Source organism: Chiloscyllium punctatum, chromosome 10, assembly GCF_047496795.1.
Source record: "Chiloscyllium punctatum isolate Juve2018m chromosome 10, sChiPun1.3, whole genome shotgun sequence".
NCBI classification, from domain to species: Eukaryota; Metazoa; Chordata; class Chondrichthyes; order Orectolobiformes; family Hemiscylliidae; genus Chiloscyllium; species Chiloscyllium punctatum.
Window position 1 is genome coordinate 108,468,828 of NC_092748.1, and position 17,659 is coordinate 108,486,486.

At 41.6% G+C, this 17,659-nt stretch overlaps 1 protein-coding gene across 7 annotated transcripts in view; it reads right to left on the reverse strand.

Moving 5' to 3' along the window:
- The window catches only part of bin1a (bridging integrator 1a), a 159,239-nt gene that overhangs the window by 9,669 nt on the left and 131,911 nt on the right, over positions 1-17,659 (reverse strand). For 2 of the 7 annotated variants that reach the window (XM_072579905.1, XM_072579903.1), the window contains 5 exons: positions 14,151-14,279; positions 9,753-9,863; positions 7,566-7,589; positions 3,775-3,918; positions 1,090-1,158 (listed from right to left, as the gene is read on the reverse strand). In XM_072579905.1, coding sequence (XP_072436006.1) covers positions 1,090-1,158; positions 3,775-3,918; positions 7,566-7,589; positions 9,753-9,863; positions 14,151-14,279 — 477 coding nt within the window. The remainder of the gene's footprint in view (positions 1-1,089; positions 1,159-3,774; positions 3,919-7,565; positions 7,590-9,752; positions 9,864-14,150; positions 14,280-17,659) is intronic. The other 5 variants (XM_072579906.1, XM_072579904.1, XM_072579907.1 and 2 more) reach the window with 5 other exon arrangements.

Consider the following 17,659-nt stretch of genomic DNA (forward strand, 5'->3'; position numbering starts at 1 on the left):
TTCCTCTGATGCTCATGTGCCCAGTACAATTTTTTTTTTTTAAAATATGCTTTGTTAAATTGAGGTCTACCTGCTCTTCGGGTGATGTTCAAAAAGATCAATGGTCCAGGGCAGTACAGAGGAATGCTGCATAGTCAGTGGTGCTGTCTTTCACATGAGTTTGCAGATGGGAATAATAGAATCATGAGATGATCGTTTAAGTGAATCAGTGGAGTCCACCCTTGTGTCATGAGTCAACAAATCACCACATCAATCATGCATCTCACTTTTACTGTGTATAAAAGGACTCATCCTTAAAACATGGCCTATACTTCAAGAAATAAGTCATTGGAGGCAAAAAACATATCAGCCCAATGTATCAAAAGGTGCCAGTATAAACACATTTTCTTCCACTCTGTCCATTAAATGGAGCGGACAAGTGAAGACAATAATACTTCCAGAGAGCTAGCACAGGCATGATGGGCAGACTTACCTCTGTCTGTGCGACAAGATTCATTGCTCGAGTTCATCTGTGACAGTGAAGAGCCAATTAGCCTGCAAGCACCTTCTCAACCTGCTCTCAGGTACTGACTGTACAATATCGATTGCTACTTTCAGTGCATGAGGGGAAAGAATTACATTGCACTTCTAAATTCAAGCTCCAGTCTTGGCAATGGTTGCTGGACGGGGGTGAGCACTTATGTTTTACATGGATGGGTGGGAGTCAGAGTCAGAGACCAGAATTGGAACATCCTTTGAACTTCAGCCCTCGAAGTCTGCCTTTGTAATATGCACTCCATTCAGTGGAAGAAATAATCAACTTTCCAACTTACTCACTATGACTAACAAATCTGTCCCCCTTTCATTTCCATCTCATCAGCAATCAAAAGGAAGTTGATGAGGGAAGCAATCTAAGGAACTCCATGCTTTGCTACTGAAACAAGCTGTATTTCTGGCCCTAAATTAGTTTCAATTTAATCTTCATATGAAAGACAAAAATGAAACATCTGATTTCAGGTGCTGCAAAAACCAAGCACAAAGCCAAATGATATATGAAAGTCACCAAAATACACTCATACAGTATTAGTTATAGAAAATCTTGGTTCCTACAACAGATGTAACTTTGTCTTCAGCTTCCTTCTCTGCAACTTCACTGGTAGCATTCACTTGCTCCACTGTCTGCAACAGAACAAAGTGTAAAATTATCAGAGGAGCAATCCGTCAATTGAAAAATCAGAAATGCACTGGAGTCACTTATGGTCAATGCTGTGCACAACTTAGATGGCAACTTCAACAATAGGAAACACCCCAGAAACACTATCAAAGTGTGCCACCAACCTTGCAAGGCAATTAAATCACCAAATTTTTGGTCGAGGAAATCAGTTTAAGTTGTGTCTTAAAGGAAGAGGAAAGAGGTACAGCCTCAAAAAGTACCATTAAGTCCTTAATTGAGATCAGCATGGGAAATTATGTCTCACTATCTTGAATTTTTTTTGGGAAGAGGTGACAAAACATTGATGAAGGCATAGATATGTTATCTATGTGGACTTCAGCAAGGCATTCGACAAGGTTCCACATAGTCGACTGGTTAGCAAGGTTAGTTCACATGGAATCCAGTAGGAACTAGCCAACTGGGTACAAAATTGGCTTGAAGGCAGGATACAGGTGGTGGTAGAGGTTTGTTTTTGGGACTGGAGGTGTGTGGCTAGTGGTATGCCACAAATATCGGTGTTGGGTGCACCGTTTTTCTTCATATATTTAAATTCAAACTGTTTATAAGAGGTATGATTAGTAAGTTTGCAGATGACACCAAAATAAATGGCTTGAGTATGGAGTACAACCACACCTTGATCGGATAGGCCAAGGAGTGGTGGATGAAGATAAATGTGAAGTGCCGCATTTTGGCAAGGCAAATCAGGGCAGGACTGATATACTTCATGGTAAGGTCCTGGGGGATATTGCTGAACAAAGACTTTGGAGTGCAGGTTCATGGCTCCTTGAAAGTGCAGTCACAGATAGACACAGTGGTGAAGGAGGCATTTGGCATGCTTGCCTGTATTAGTCAGTGCATTGAACATAGGAGTTTAGATGCCATGTTGTAGGTGTACAGGAAATTGTTAAGGGCACTTTAGAATACTGTGTTCAATTCTGGTGCTTCTACTAAAGGAAAGATTTTGTAAAAGCTTGAAAGGGCCTAAAAGACTTAAGGATGCTGCCAGGATTGGAGGGTCTGAACTGAATAGTGGCTTTTTCCACTGGAGGCTGAGGGGTGGCCTTATAGAGGTTTATAAAATTATAAAGGAGCATAGACAGGGCAAACAGCCAAGGTCTTTCAGTTCACAGGTCAAAGGGTGAGGCACAATGCTTCAATTCTAAACTGACAGTGTTGTGTCCAACAGTGATGGCATTGTCTAAATGAGAATCATATTCATGGCAAAGTTGGAGGTGATGGGAATAGCAAAAAGGAAATCAATGACATGACTAAAATGTTCAGTCTGAAGATCGGGTTAGATGGCATGTGCGTGCACAGAAATGTTTTAAGAGCAATGCATCATGCTCCACCCTAACTGCCCATCAGCAAGAAACCCAGATCAAGTGCCAAATGAGGCATTAAACGGTGACTGGGTGGCTGCAGGCTTCTCAGTCAGACACACCTGGCAGCAAAGATGTCTCACCCCACCTGGAGCTGTCAGCCAGAGGCCAGCTATGGCAGTGTACAGCAGAGGAAGCAAAGCCAAGACTACTGGCTGAATACCAGCTCTTAAGCAAAATATTACTGCTTTGATTGGGAGCACGGGGTCAGCAGTCAGAGTCAAGGCAGGCCATACCCCAACTTCACCTGTGCTCCAAATTTCCTCTAACTTGGGCTAAAACCAAACAGGCTTTCACAAAGCAAAGACCACCCTTCTTTTGTCTGCTAGTAAGGCAGATAAGGCAGGCTGGTGGCGGGTACATTTATCAGTTAAGGGATTTATTCGGTGCCTTCCTGCTCAAAACTTCCACTGTCAAGATAGTCAACACCTACCTGGTGCCACTACTCTGTATATGCTCCCCCATGATTTTCCTGGTCATTTGTCAAAGGCAAAATCCTGCCCAGTGTAAATAATTACCCAAGGTTATGCCTGCCAAGAGCATGATGCGAAGAACTACCCTTATTCTGGAATGGTGCCCAAGGTCAGTTCCAGTACAAACACCAGAACATGACCTACAAACTCTCTACCTGACCAAGTGCCACTGTGCTTAAAATCACTGTTCTGATTTCAGTCAGACTCCAGGTGGCATAGCAGGACAGCTGCTGAACAGCCAAAAATAACTAAAGAAAAATAACTGGGCTCTGAAAGGTCACTCGACTTGAAACACTTGTTTCTCTCCATAGATGTTGCCAAACCTGCTGAGTTACTCCAGCAACTTCTGTTTTGGTTTGTTTCTGATCTGGAATTTCCTCCTCCCTCGTGGCATTGTGGATCAACCCACAGCAGGTGGAAGCAGCAGTTCAAGGCGGCAGCTCACCACCACCTTTTTCAAGGGCAACTCGGGACGAGGCAATAAATGCTGGCCAGCTAGAGATGCCCACATCCCATAGATGAGTAAATAATACTTCCAGCATCTGCAACTTATGATAAAAATAACAGCTTAACAAGTGACAACCTGGTAATTCTGTGCTCAACATTCTAGTTGGAGCCCTGATAAAGGCAAACTTTTGCAGGGTAACCTACAGTGCAGATATTGTATGTTTGCAGCACATTGTTCAGAAATATACATCTAAAATTACACAGGCAATTATTTTACACTTACTTGACCAGGGTCACCTTCATTCTTGCTAAGCTGGCTGGGCTGGGCTGACCAGTCCACTGCAAAATTGCTCTCACTAAGACCATCACCCATGGCCATACTAGGAGACTGGTCCATGGACATGCTGTTAGATGCAGTTTTTTCAGGCTGTACCATTCAGGGAGAAAAGATAAAGAAAGTAGTATAGTAAAAAGGAAAGACAGGCTTGTAGTGAAGAGACCCAAATTAAAAAGAATGGCATGCAAACAAAAATGGCTTTTAATCGCTACACAGAGTTTATAGTCGGTCAAAACATTACTACAATGAATCTTAAAGCACCAATTTTGTTTTTCTCAAGAGAATTCACACACTATCGAATGTTTGTACAAGAAATTTTGCTCAGATCACATTGGCTCTAGCTTCACTTTTACTCAATACCATTATAAAATACTTCTGGCAAATACAGTTAGATGATTGTCCTTTACAAGGCCTTCATGAACACCATGATGCAGAACATGTTTAGCTTCTCACTCCAGTTCGAAGGAAATTAAATGAACAATGAAAATTTACAGTTGAGTAATAGTGTTAAATGAAGACTCCATTACAAGTTTTGCAGAATTGAAGAAAAAAATAGATTAGGGACTTCACCAATTTACCGCCACCCTTCCCAGTAAAACAGTTACTTATCTACTTTAAAAATAATCAGTCCAATAAATTAATAACTCAATTGTGAAGTCAATCTTAACCCCATAGTTACCACAGACTGCAACTCAGTTTAATTCCTTGGGATAATTTAGTTTTTTTGCTCATGTCTGCAGATTTCAATATATGCAAATTTTGCATTTGATTGCCACTGTTGTAGGTGACCAGCCTTGGCAAAGACAAAGATAACTGGCAACATCTCACTGCAGAGTGTAACTATTTTATACCTAGGGAAAGATAATGCAGTGGTTACATTACTGGATTACTAAACCAGAGGCATGAACTCATGTTCCAAGGCATGAGTTTGAGGCGCACCGTGGAACTTAAGTTCAGTTAATTAAATGAATCAGGAATGAAAGTTGGCAACAGTTAGAGATCTTAAACTATTCAATTGTTCTGTGGTATGCTTATGCCCTTTGGCAATGGACATATGCCATCTTTATCCAGTATCGATTGTACTCCAGTCCCATATTCTCTGAAATGACCTAGTAAGCCACTCAGTTAAAGGACAATAGGAACAAGCAATAAAATGTTGGTCGTGCCATTGACATACACATTCCAAACGTATCGAGGGAGAACATTTTTCATGAAACTGAACTGTTTTCCCAAGATTTTGTTCAGGACAGTTTAAAAGGAAACACAATTAGAGCAGAAATGTTTGGATTTTATTGGGAAAAGTAACTGCGCCTAATTTTCACAATACTTTGTTTCACTAAATAATTATTCAGGAGAGGTGTCAAGGACTCACTGCATAATAAGGAGTAGAAACTCCTACTGGATTGCTTCTCATTCTTCAGCTGGGGTTAACTGAAGTCAGTTAGATAGGAACTTTTACTGAGAATGGCTGAGCTCATGTGAATGATTAATGCCAAGAGAGTCACATCAGCACTGAATCAGGCACTCTGGATGCCTTAATATTTGGAGGTGCTACAAAACGTTAGAAGATCTCCACTGCTCTTAATCCACACAAGGGTCATCAATACAGTAAAACAGGTTCAAACACATTAACATAAACCTCCCAAATAGCTTTTTTTATTTTAGTGATTAAAACACCACATCACAACCACAATCCCACTGGTGCTTTACTGTTGGCATTGTAGAGCTTGAAACATAAATTTCCATCATTATCTTCAAATACAACAAATAAATCCTTTCGGCCATGAGAAGTTACTAATAAATTACGCAGTAGTTGAAGTGACTTCAATCTAACAAATCTGAGAGTACAAGTGCAAGGGGTGCCAGTGTAGACAGATCCTACATGTCTCCTTGTAAGAAAATCTATTATTTAAACAAATTAGCTAAAGAAACCTATGATATTAAATACATATCTATACACTTTATGAGATCTATACAAAAGAGTGAAAGAAAAAATGATACAGTCCCCATAATTGCAGAAGACTTCAAATAAAGTGCAACACTGCAACCTGATTAAAAACCAAAAGAACTGTACATTAGATTAGATTAGATTACTTACAGTGTGGAAACAGGCCCTTCGGCCCAACAAGTCCACACCGCCCCGCCGAAGCGCAACCCACCCATACCCCTACATCTATATCTACATCTACCCCTTACCTAATGCTATGGACAATTTAGCATGGCCAATTCACCTGGCCTGCACATCTTTGGACTGTGGGAGGAAACCGGAGCACCCGGAGGAAACCCACGCAGACACGGGGAGAACGTGCAAACTCCACACAGTCAGTCGCCTGAGGCGGGAATTGAACCCGGGTCTCAGGCGCTGTAAGGCAGCAGTGCTAACCACTGTGCCACCGTGCCGTAGATGCTGTAAATTAGAAGTAAAAACAGAAATTGTTGTAATAGCTTGGGCAAGCCTGGCAGCATCTCTGGAGAGAAAGCAGAGTTAACGTTTCCCTTCCTCAGGAAGGGTCACTCCACCTGAAACATTAACTCTGCTTTCTCTCCACAGATGCTGCCAGGCCTGTTCAGCTTTTCCAGCAATTTCTAATCTTGCTTCTGCAATTTGATTGAACTAGTTGCAAGCAGAAACCTATCCATCCCAGAAAATGGGACTGATGGTACAATTCTGATGATCTGCAACATTGAATATTCCTCCCCGCAGATGCATTCAGATCAGCGTGTTTCCAGCATCCTGAACTGTGCTTCGAGGACCCAATCCAAGCTTGCTTACATTGGAGGTTCTCAATAACTAGCTTGATCACTCAGCATAGCACAACTCCAGCAATGCATAAAACCATGTTACACATGGTTGACTGATCCCCAGAGAGTCAAATTTATTGATTTTCTTTTTAAAATGCCTTTACATTACCCACAGGTGATAATTTTATAAGGCAGCAACAGGACAATTGGCAAAAAAAAAATAACTGGATGTGCAGGTATTAAAGAAACTATCCCGAGTCAGTATTCTTTAGTCAGCCAGTTAAAAAAAATTCACTTAATCTTGTCCATTTTAACTGTAAAACACAAACAAAGTACAAAGACAAAAGTAACAGGACATAACAGATAAGTGGCTTCTCAAGTTGCAGCGTGATAAAGATAAAAGGTAAAAACAATGACTGCAGATGCTGAAAATCAAATACTGGATTAGTGGTGCTGGAAGAGCACAGCAGTTCAGGCAGCATCCAACGAGCAGCGAAATCAACGTTTCGGGCAAAAGCCCTTCATCAGGAATAAAGGCAGTGAGCCTGAATTCAGGCTCACTGCCTTTATTCCTGATGAAGGGCTTTTGCCCAAAACGTTGATTTCGCTGCTCGTTGGATGCTGCCTGAACTGCTGTGCTCTTCCAGCACCACTAATCCAGTGATAAATATAAAGACAAGACTGGCACAGATGTAGGAGGCAACATTCACTTGTACAAGACATTGGGCTTTAAATGCAAAGCAACTGTGAGCAAGGTGCAGAGAGTCACAGGTGGGGTATAAGAAGTAATTTTGCACGAGAAATAGTGAACAAGTACATGCTGGCGAACATTAGGAAAAGCACCTTACTGCTCATTCAAGCTCAGACTCTGCCAGTTGTTCAGAACAGCACATGGACTATATATACACACAACTGGATGGGCAGCAACAGGCAAGAATTGGTGAACATGCCAAAAGTTAAGTGTGTTTTAAAAATAAATGATCTATGGTGCTTACCTCCCACAAATCCCAAGGTAAAGACTAGCATGTTGAATAAAATACATAAAACAGGTGAATTGAGCAGGTGCTATTTCCATCATCTTGTAAGAGTATACTATACCTCAACAAGGAGAGGAAGTGCATTTTAAAGATAATCAGTAAACACCCAAGTTAGAGTTAAATTAAACCTAGCTAATCTTGTGTTAGTTGACAAAACTACATTTTCTTTTAAAGTATTTACTGGTGAAAAAGATCGCTGAATTACACAAGAAAGGAGACCACTGCACCAGTTTTGGCCCCAAACCTCAAATTTCTCCTGTTTCAATTTGTTGAACAAGGTAAGTGGAAGGGGAAAAAACATTTACAGGGATACGGAGGTTGAGGGGACTGGGTTCAACTGGACAGCCCTTTGAAGAACCAGTGGGGACTCAATGGGTCCTGCGAACTCCTCCTAAATATTTTTTTCCAAAGAAAGCGTTCAGATATTTTAAGATGTGGCACTGAGGCAGCTGGGACTTGAACCTTGACCTTTTGGCCCAGAGGTAGGTACTACCATTGCGCACAAGAGCCTATGGATTTCTTCGATGCTGAATGATTCCACCTTGATAACGCCATGGCTTGATCCAATCAGCAATCACTTCAAAGAAAAACCAAAAGATGTTTCAAATAGTTTAGAACAAGTAGATGAAATGGCAGCCTGTGGCTACAGCCATGCTTGTCTGAAAACACCCGATCTCAAGCTAGGCAGACTCAAGGTTGGTTAGGACTTTATGGGAGACTGCTTGAATATACCAGGTACAGTCAGGCTTTAAAAATGCTCTCATGGTGCACTGGTAATGTCTCTGCCCTGTAGTCCAGGAGGCCTAGGTTCAAGTCCCACCTGTTCCAGAGGTTTATAACAACATCTCTGAATAGGTTGATTAAAAAAAAGGTTGAGTTAGAAAAAGAGGAAAGATCAAGAATTGCAAGTGTCGGACCAGTAGTTTTTAATTTAAAATTGCTTAGTGCCAATTAAACAGCTGTTTGAGCAAGTCACAAAGTGTGCTCTCCATTCGGTGCAATCAATGGGAAAGCTGGGTTAGAAAGCAGAACATAGAAAAATCACACAGTGGGCGGAGGGGAAGCTTTGGAGAATCAGTGTGAAAGGTAGTCTGCACAGGTCAGTCCAGTGGGTTTTTCAGACCCGAGGACTAAATATTGGCCATGCTGCCAACACCACACCTACACAGCCTGCTTGTGGAAGGGGTTGAATGAGAGAGAAAAAAAAAAGAGAGAGCTTGACAGCCCACGTGTGTCACAATGACCACCTCATTCCTGCGAGCAACCACGGGCAGTGGCAACATACTGCAAATACTTCATCATACACAGCCACAGGAAGGGGCAACCAGAAGCAATGTATTTAAGAGCATTGGAAACGAAGGTGGAGGGAGGTAAGGAGCAGGAATAATCTTTCTTTGGAGGCATTAGCAGATGCAGGGAATCTATGGGTGGCAACTCAAAATATCTTTCTTAACTTGACTGGGATTTGCAGAGTTGGTATGCCAATTACTGCTCAAAAATTAGTTAATTTTCTCCAAACTTTTAGAACTGTGAACATACACTGTCTAAGACAGACCATGCATTAAGTTAATCAGTGAGGGTTAATTTCGATTGTACCTTGGTGTGGCTTTTAAAAGCGTCAAGCAACTAAAATCTACAGGCTATATTAGTCAATGCTCTTTCAGTCTCTTATCCTAGCTTGGTAGGTTCAAAATCGTAAAACGCATTATCTTTATGATTGATGTTTAAAGTCCCTCTGAAATGGCCTAAGAAACCAGACAGATAAAGAGAAATGGGTAATGCCTCACTACAACACGATTAAGTAAATCAAAATAAACCTTAGCATTATGTGCTCCATAGCATCTTGGGAGTACAGTCACCTCACTGTTTAAAGTGGCTCTAAACTAGCACCCTAGGGTGTCGAGGGGCAGGCAATTAAAGACTCTCCTCCCAAGGTAACAGTGGTAAAGTTTCAAAATGCATTGTTCTCAATTAAACCAAGAATGTGGTCAGAATCTTCGTCCCCACAATCGCAAACAGCCCAAGTTCCTCTCAGGAAAACAAGATGGTCTGATTCAATAACCAACCCAGCCTCCAAGTCAGTTCAATTTTCTACATCTTGAATAGTTGGGGCACTAACTGAAAAAATGACTGAGCTAAACCAACCTGAGAGACTGGCGAAGCTGCTCTCACTACTGGATTGGACTCTGGCTTCAGAGGATCAAAGTCTAAGTCCAATAGGCTTCCTCCATCCTGCAGAGGCCCAGGAGCCTCAAACTAAGCAGGAGTGTGCATGGGGAGAGGAAGAGAAGAAACAGAAAAAGCAGTTTACTCATTTGTTACACAGGTATGTCATGAGTAGTTAAATACGACAGAAACACATGGAGGCTTCAGAGCAGCAAAAGATGGGATATGTAAACAAAATGAGGCCAAAGAATGACAGTCTTTCACAACAGCAATTTTAAAGAATTATACTCCAAATGAAGAGACTGACAGACCAAAGCTACTTGCAGTAAGTTTGCCTTCATCCATAAATACAATCCTCATGAAGCCAAGGACTGAAGTCGTTTGTGATCAGACACTGATGCCTTCTGCAGCCAACTAGATGAGACAAAACATCCCTACAGGTCACAGTAGCTCACTATTATCTTTTCAAGGGCAATTAGGGATGGGCAAGAAATACAGGCCCAGCCAGCAGCAACAATAGCCTGTGAATGAATAAAAACTGTTGATTTTGCTGTATACCTTTATAGGGATAGAGAGAAGAAAAATAATTAGGCAAGGACAATCAAATTCATGCCTTGGATCAGAAAAGGTCCAACAATTGACTTTCCAGCAAGATTGACAGAAGATCTATTTGATTTTGTTTGCTCCCAGCATAGGAGTGGGTGGGGCACAGGTTAGATCGAAGGCAAGACATTTCATTTGGAACAATTAAGGGTACTGATCAGATCAGAGCACAGGTGGGAACTTAACTCTGATCACTGAAAATAGTACAGAGAAGTAGGAGACTATAGAACAGATTACTGAGCATTCCATTTGTGGACATCCTATTTATTGAGTGGGACATGGCTCAAGACAGTTTGTAAATCAGCTGTTATCCATAATCCTAAATTAGCCTGAAATTAGTTGATTAGATTGCAGTTGAAACAATTCCACAGCAAAATAAAAGTTAAGAGCCCTTTGAAAATTTCACAGCAAAAAACATTGATTTGAGAAACAGACTGAACACATGGAGTTGACATGACAACACCCACTGCAATCCTTTTGCAGTTTTACATCTACTTGGATCGATTTCAAATGCTGACCAGAGAACTACAGGACGTGTCGATCAGAAGAATCTGTCACTGCAAGGATGCCCTCCCATTCAAATCTATGTTCACGTCACAATCATGGTTTAAGTTTTCACCACCTTTACCTCCTCTGCACCATCTGGTTGAAACAATTTTCTGAAGTACATGGGAAGAGGTGAAATATCAAACAAGGGACCCCAAGTGTTCCCTTATGTAGCAACACTTCATGTTACCATGGTGAAAATCGTGCAAAAACAAAATCCAGATGAATTAATGCAGTAGAGAAAAATTTAACAAAATGCAGGTACTGTAATCCCTTGCACTTCCTCTCTCAGAGGGGATGTGAAAGGAGAAGGGCTCTATTGAATAACATACTGTTCTTTGTTTGAAGTGGGTACTCAGGACCCAAAGTTCAATATAATAGATAGAAACTGAGAGTTTCTTCAGTATCTTCCTCTGGCCATTAGAAGGCAGTGGGCCAGGGAATGTAGATTTGTTACTGAAAAATGTCATCTGCACCTCACAGATAGTTTATCAGAGAATATGGAAGATGCTAAACAAAAAATATAATTTAAAAAAAGAGTTTAGTTTAGATAAATGTGGTGTTGCATTTTGGTACGACGAGTCAGGTACAATTAAAGGTGGGGGCCTGGGGAGTGTTATTGAACAAAGGGACTGAGGGGTGCAGGTGCATAGTTCCTTCAAAGAGGTGTCACAGGTAGTGTAGTGAAGGTGGTATTTGGTATGCTTGCCTTTATTGGTCAGTACATCGGGTATAGGAAATGGGATGCCACGTTGTGGCCGAACAGGATAGTGGTTAGGCCACTTTGGGAATACTGCATTCAATTCTGGTCTCCCCGCTATATGTTAACTTTGAAAGGGTTCAGAAAAGGTTTACAAGGGTGTTGCTGGGATGGCAGGGTTTGAAATGTAGGGAGAGGCTTAACAGGAACTCTGACTATCAAAAAGTACATCTAACAGTCCCTACCATAAACAACAAACCCACCAGATGCTAAGGCCACAGTCAGATCAGCTACAAACCTACTAGATGACCCAACAGGCTTAAGATGGCCAAATTGCCCAATTGGTGCTCCTAAGCAGTAATTTTATATTTTAAATGAAATTTACCAAATATAGAAAAGGATTAGAGGTGAAGGTGAAAGACTTTGTCGGAAACATCTCAGCTTTCAATCAGTCTACAGCGATTGTATTCCCATTCCCTTAGACTGGCCAAAACTCTGGCAACCAGAGCGTCCAGAAACAGATGCTGCTGTTCAGTCTGACCTAGTCCCATTTGCCAACATTTAGCCCATATTCCTTAACCTGTTCATGTACCCATCCAGATGCCTTTTAAGCATTGTAGTTGTACCGTCTCCACCACCTCCTTTGGGTGCTCATTCCATACATGCACGACACACTGCGTGAAGTCGTTACCCCTCAGGTCCCTCTCATTTCTTTCCCCTCTCACTTTAAACTGATGCCCTGTAGTTTTAGGCTCCACTCATCTGGGAAACAAGCCTTGGCTATTCACTATCTGTGCCTCATGATTTTATAAACTTCTGTAAAGTCACCCCTCAGTCCCCAAAGCTACAGGGAAAATAGCCCCAGCCAATTCAGCCTCTCCCTTTAGCTCAAACCCTCCGATCCCAGCAACATCCTTGTAAATCTTTTCTGCACCCTTCAAAGTTTAACAACATCCTTCTGACAAAAGGGCAACCAGAAATTATATGCAGTATTCTCAAAGCAACCTCACCAATGTCTTGTACAGCTACATGACGACATCCCAACTCCTCTACCCAATGCACTAACCACTAAAGGCAAGCATGCCAAATGCCATCTTCACCACACTGTCTACCTGTAACCCCACTTTCAAGGAATGATAATCTGCACCCCAGGTCACGTTGCTCAGCAACAATCCCTAGGGCTTTACCATTAACTGTACAATTCCTGTCCTACTTTGCCTTAACCAAACCTCATTTATCTAAATTAAACTTCATCTGCCACTCCTCGGCCTGTTAACATATATGATAAAGATCCCGTTGTAGTCTGAGGTAACCTTCTTCACTGTCTACTACACCTCCAATTTTGGTGTCATCTGCAAACTTTCTAACTATACCCTCAATGTTCACGTCCAAATCATTCATAAGTTAAGCCCATTCCTCTGTATGAATGGTGAAACAGCCTGCTCGATTTTGTCAACTTCACTGTAGCCTCAACATTCCTGACTCATTCACTTCCCAAGTTCACTCTTTCTATATTCAATACTTACACTTGCCCAGGTACCTCCTCTCTTCTGTAATGACTACAAAGCTACCTCTCCTCAATGATCCATTCAAGAGATCAAATAAACTTGGAAAACAACTTCTTCCTATATTTAAACCAATTCTTTGCCTATGGATTCTTTTTAAACGAAGCATATAGTCTAGGAGCCAAACTAATTAGACCGTATTCACTGGTATTTTAAGAGTTGATCTTAACAGATTCTCAAAATGGGCAGCACTATTTTTTTCAAATTGCTTAACTCGTCAACAGGTTGAAAAGTAAATAATTCTTTATAAAACATTCAAACAATTCATTGAAATTTGAGCAAACAAATGCAAAACCCATTTGATACCTCAACTCAGTAAGTTGAAACTTTTATTTTATAAAAACCATAACTACCATTCTGGATGGACAGCCATTATTGTTGAAAAGCTTTAAATATTGATACCATGTAAGCGATTAGGGTGAAAACAAAAGCTGCTCATCAGAAGTCCATTGCTTAGATTGGAGCATGCAGACGACTACCAGTTTCCTCTGAATATACAACAGCACGCACTGAGGAACAAACAGTAGTTTGATTTTACAGTCCATGGGACTCCCACGTATGCATGCACCGGCAAGAGATTGTACTAGACTTGGGCTGCCATCACAAGCATCTAAAATATATAGTCAAACATTCAAAAATCGGGTCGCTTCCCCCCACCCCCAAAAAATTATTTTGTCACACAGATCCGTTGAGATTTACATGTCAAAACAAAACTCACATTTTGGTTAGGACTTGGTAAAACGGTGACAGCCCCAATCTAGCTGTATGGAAAACAAGACAAGTGGGAGAGAACTGAAGGGTTGCACCAGACATGAGAAACCACCAATAGAAACAAAGCATGCTTCATGCACAATGGATAGATGAAAATTAGTCAAGTGGTGAAGATGGAAGGGGAGTGTTAAGATGATGGTGGTGGAGATCACAAGTCCATGGTGATGGGTGGGTGAGGGGGCAATAGCTAACCTGTGAAGGTGTCGTCACACTTATCTCAGGGATGAAACTGTCGTCAAACAGATTGAGGATATTTTCTTGCTTGATGTCCTTGGATGGTGTAACCTTTGGTGGAGGGGGTACTGGAGGACCTTTCCTTTGCTGCATGTGCACAAAAATACATCAATGGCAACAAAGCAGGATAAAAAGGATCAACATAGGAGAATGGTAAACTCTGCAATAAACAGCACTCTAAAGACCAAGTGAATTGAGGAGTAGGAACAGCAGAGTAAGCTGGGCCTAGAAAGATAGGAAAGAACATATGCATCAAGCTGGCAGATTTATAAAATCTTGCTGTTTTTCACATTTATTTAGTTCCATTTAGATAAACATAAGAGGAGGAGATCTTCAACCCTAGCAGGTGCTCATTACTCAGTAAAACATTATCCAATCTGACATGCCTTCCTAACCACCCACAGACTTGAAGGTTACCACACTTCAAGTGCGGCATCAAAGTGCTTTCTGAATGCAATGAGTTTCTGCCGCCACCTCACTCTTAGCCAGCAAGTGCCTACTGTCCAAGGTGGATCCCTCTTTCTTCAACACCCAACCCTCTGTCTGAATGCTCAAAATCTCTCTCCCTGGTTATTGACCTGTCTGATAATGGAAATAGGTTCTTCTTAACCACCATCAAGGTCCCCTTTGATTGACTATAATTGATTTAAATTCCCCTCAGCATCCCTGATCTGAACAAGTTCGTTTACATTAACTTTCATGCAGTTCAGCCTTTCAAATCGATGGTAAAAGCATTGGATAAGGCGCAGAAGTCTCTTACAGTGCATCCAACCCTGAATTTTAAGACGACATGTTGTCTCCCAACCTGCAGAATAAACAGTCCTATGTATCAATTTGTGCAAATGTACCAAAGGCTTAGACAGCCTTCATAAAATTTCACAATTGTTAACTAAGCCTCAATGATATTTCATTACGTGGCCTCTATCTCTTTTGCTGGTCACCTTTTAATTGGCCATCTGGTTATTGGCTCTCTTGCTATTGAAGATAATTTTATTTTACATTAAAAATCTAAATCATTGTAAACTTCCCCTGAAAAGGTTAAAAAGAACAAACCAGCGTCATCAGCCCTCCAATCATCAACTACAGTGCAAAATAAGTACACCGGGTCAGAGCTCAGTCAGACCGTGAACCCACAAGTTCCGGAAACACAAACACTGGTGCTCAGGCTCTTGCATGCATTGAAAAAAGATAGAGTGGAAGGAAGAGAGAGTTCACAATTACAACTGAAGAGCACTTCAGAAAGTAATCGGTGGCAAACCAAGCAAAAAACAATACTCCACTACAGTCAGCCCTCAGATCATTCAAACTAATGTGGTTTTACTGCAACGACTGCATTTTCTGTGAGCTCTTTTCAACCTAAACAGACTGAAAGCAACATTGAGGTTTAAGCTGGGCTTACAAATTCAGAGCTACATACATTATACAGCAGAGAAATCGCCTATTTGGCCTACAGGACTGTGGTGTTCGTTCTACAAAGGTGACTTTTCTAACCCTATCACCCTGCACACACGAGTGCAGCTGACAGAATGGAAGGTTTGGGAGTTTAATAAGTTTGGGAACTTTAAGGCATAATCATGCTTTAAAAGTAGCGCTAATATGATTTGTTGTTTGAGTTAAAATTAAAATCTTAAGTTTCTTTAGGCTTTAAACAAGGAAGCTCTCCACTGACACCCATTGTAGTGTAGTTAGAGAGCTAGCTAAAACCAGCTCTTGTATAGTAGCAGATCAAAGACACAAGCAGTAATAAACACAGGGACTGGAGTGTACAAGCAGCAGAGTGGAAGGTTGGTAATTTGCAAAGTGTGGAAGTTTGAAAAACTGGGTGAAGGTGCTATACTGTTGTGCTTCCAATCTTTTTGCTGCACACCACTTCTGCTAGGAGCCAGCTCGTGCAGAGTTTCAAACACAATACAAGAAACAAAAGGGACATGGTAGGAGTCTGCGAGGTTGACTGACCAAGTCCTGACATATAATTCATTTCTAAATGTTATCAGTATTTAATCAACAGTAAAGTTATGGTAAAGAACGATGAATTTTACAAAACTAGTTAAACATAATTCATTAATATGGATCACTTAGCACAGAGACAATGGAGAAATATGCATCATATCATAGCTACAGAGGGTAGAGGACTAGATAAGGAAATGTAGGGGCACGTATAACAAGGTGGGAGAGACACTTCTGTACAGTCACGACCATGGCACAAGGTAATGTGGTCTACTCAGTGGTAGGATTCAGGTCATCTCATCAGGGCTTGACTGAAACTTATTGGGAATGTGGGAAAAAGTCAGGACTGCAGATACTGGAGATCAGAGTAGAGTGTATGGTGCTGGAAAACCACAGGTCAGACAGCATCCGAGGAGCAGGAAAATTTGAGCATAAGCTATTCATCAGGAATGAGACTGCCCGACCTGTGCTTTTCCAGCACCCTACAATCTATTCTTATTGGGAAGGTAATGATCCAGGAGAAAATAAGGACTGCAGATGCTGGAGATCGGAGTCAAGAGTGTGGTGCTGGAAAAGCATGGGTCAGGCAGCATCTGAGGTGCAAGAGAATCAAAGTTTCAGACATAAACCCTTCATCAGGGAAAGTGGTGATCCAGTTGGCACAGTCCATGCGGCTATCAACGACATGGGTATAACTTGGAAAGAACTTGGAGTCTGGGTGGGTGGCGGGTCGGTGTGGACTTGTTGGGCTGAAGGGCTGGTTTCCGTGGGCGGCACAGTGGTTAGCACTGCTGCCCCTCAGCGCCAGAGACCCGGGTTCACTTCCCACTTCAGGCGACTGACCGTGTGGAGTTTGCATATTCTCCCAGTGTCTGCATGGGTTTCCTCCGGGTGCTCCGGTTTCCTCCCACAGTCCAAAGACGTGCAGGTTAGGTGAATTGGCCATGCTAAATTGCCTGTAGTGTTAGGTGAAGGGCTAAATATAGGGGAATGGGTTTGGGTGGGTGGCCGGTCGGTTTGGACTTGTTGGCCCGAAGGGCCTGTTTCCACACTAAGTAATCTAATCTAAGTAATCTAATCTAAGTAATCTAATCTAAGTAATCTAATCTAAGTAATCTAATCTAAGTAATCTAATCTAAGTAATCTAATCTAAGTTCTGCTTAGACAGAGCTAATCACCAAATTGTAGAACAGAACCTCAGGTATCATCATCTCTGAATTACTACCTAAGCCAAGTGCCAATTGGTTGAGGACACTATTGGTGAAATGAAGGAATAGCTCAGATTGGCAGAAATGGATTCTACCTTCTGGTACACTGGCATCAGTATTCATGAACGTCAGGAACTGTACTTATCCAAAGGGATAACCCAGTACAGTAGGACTTGGAAATGAATGCACTGGTTATACTGGAGCACTGTTGAGGTTTAGAAAGCATGTTGGACTAGTATGTGTCACATGCAAGTTTTACTGAAGAGGAACAGACAAATAGTTGGTGTGCATGAGGGGTATCTGAGAAACCCA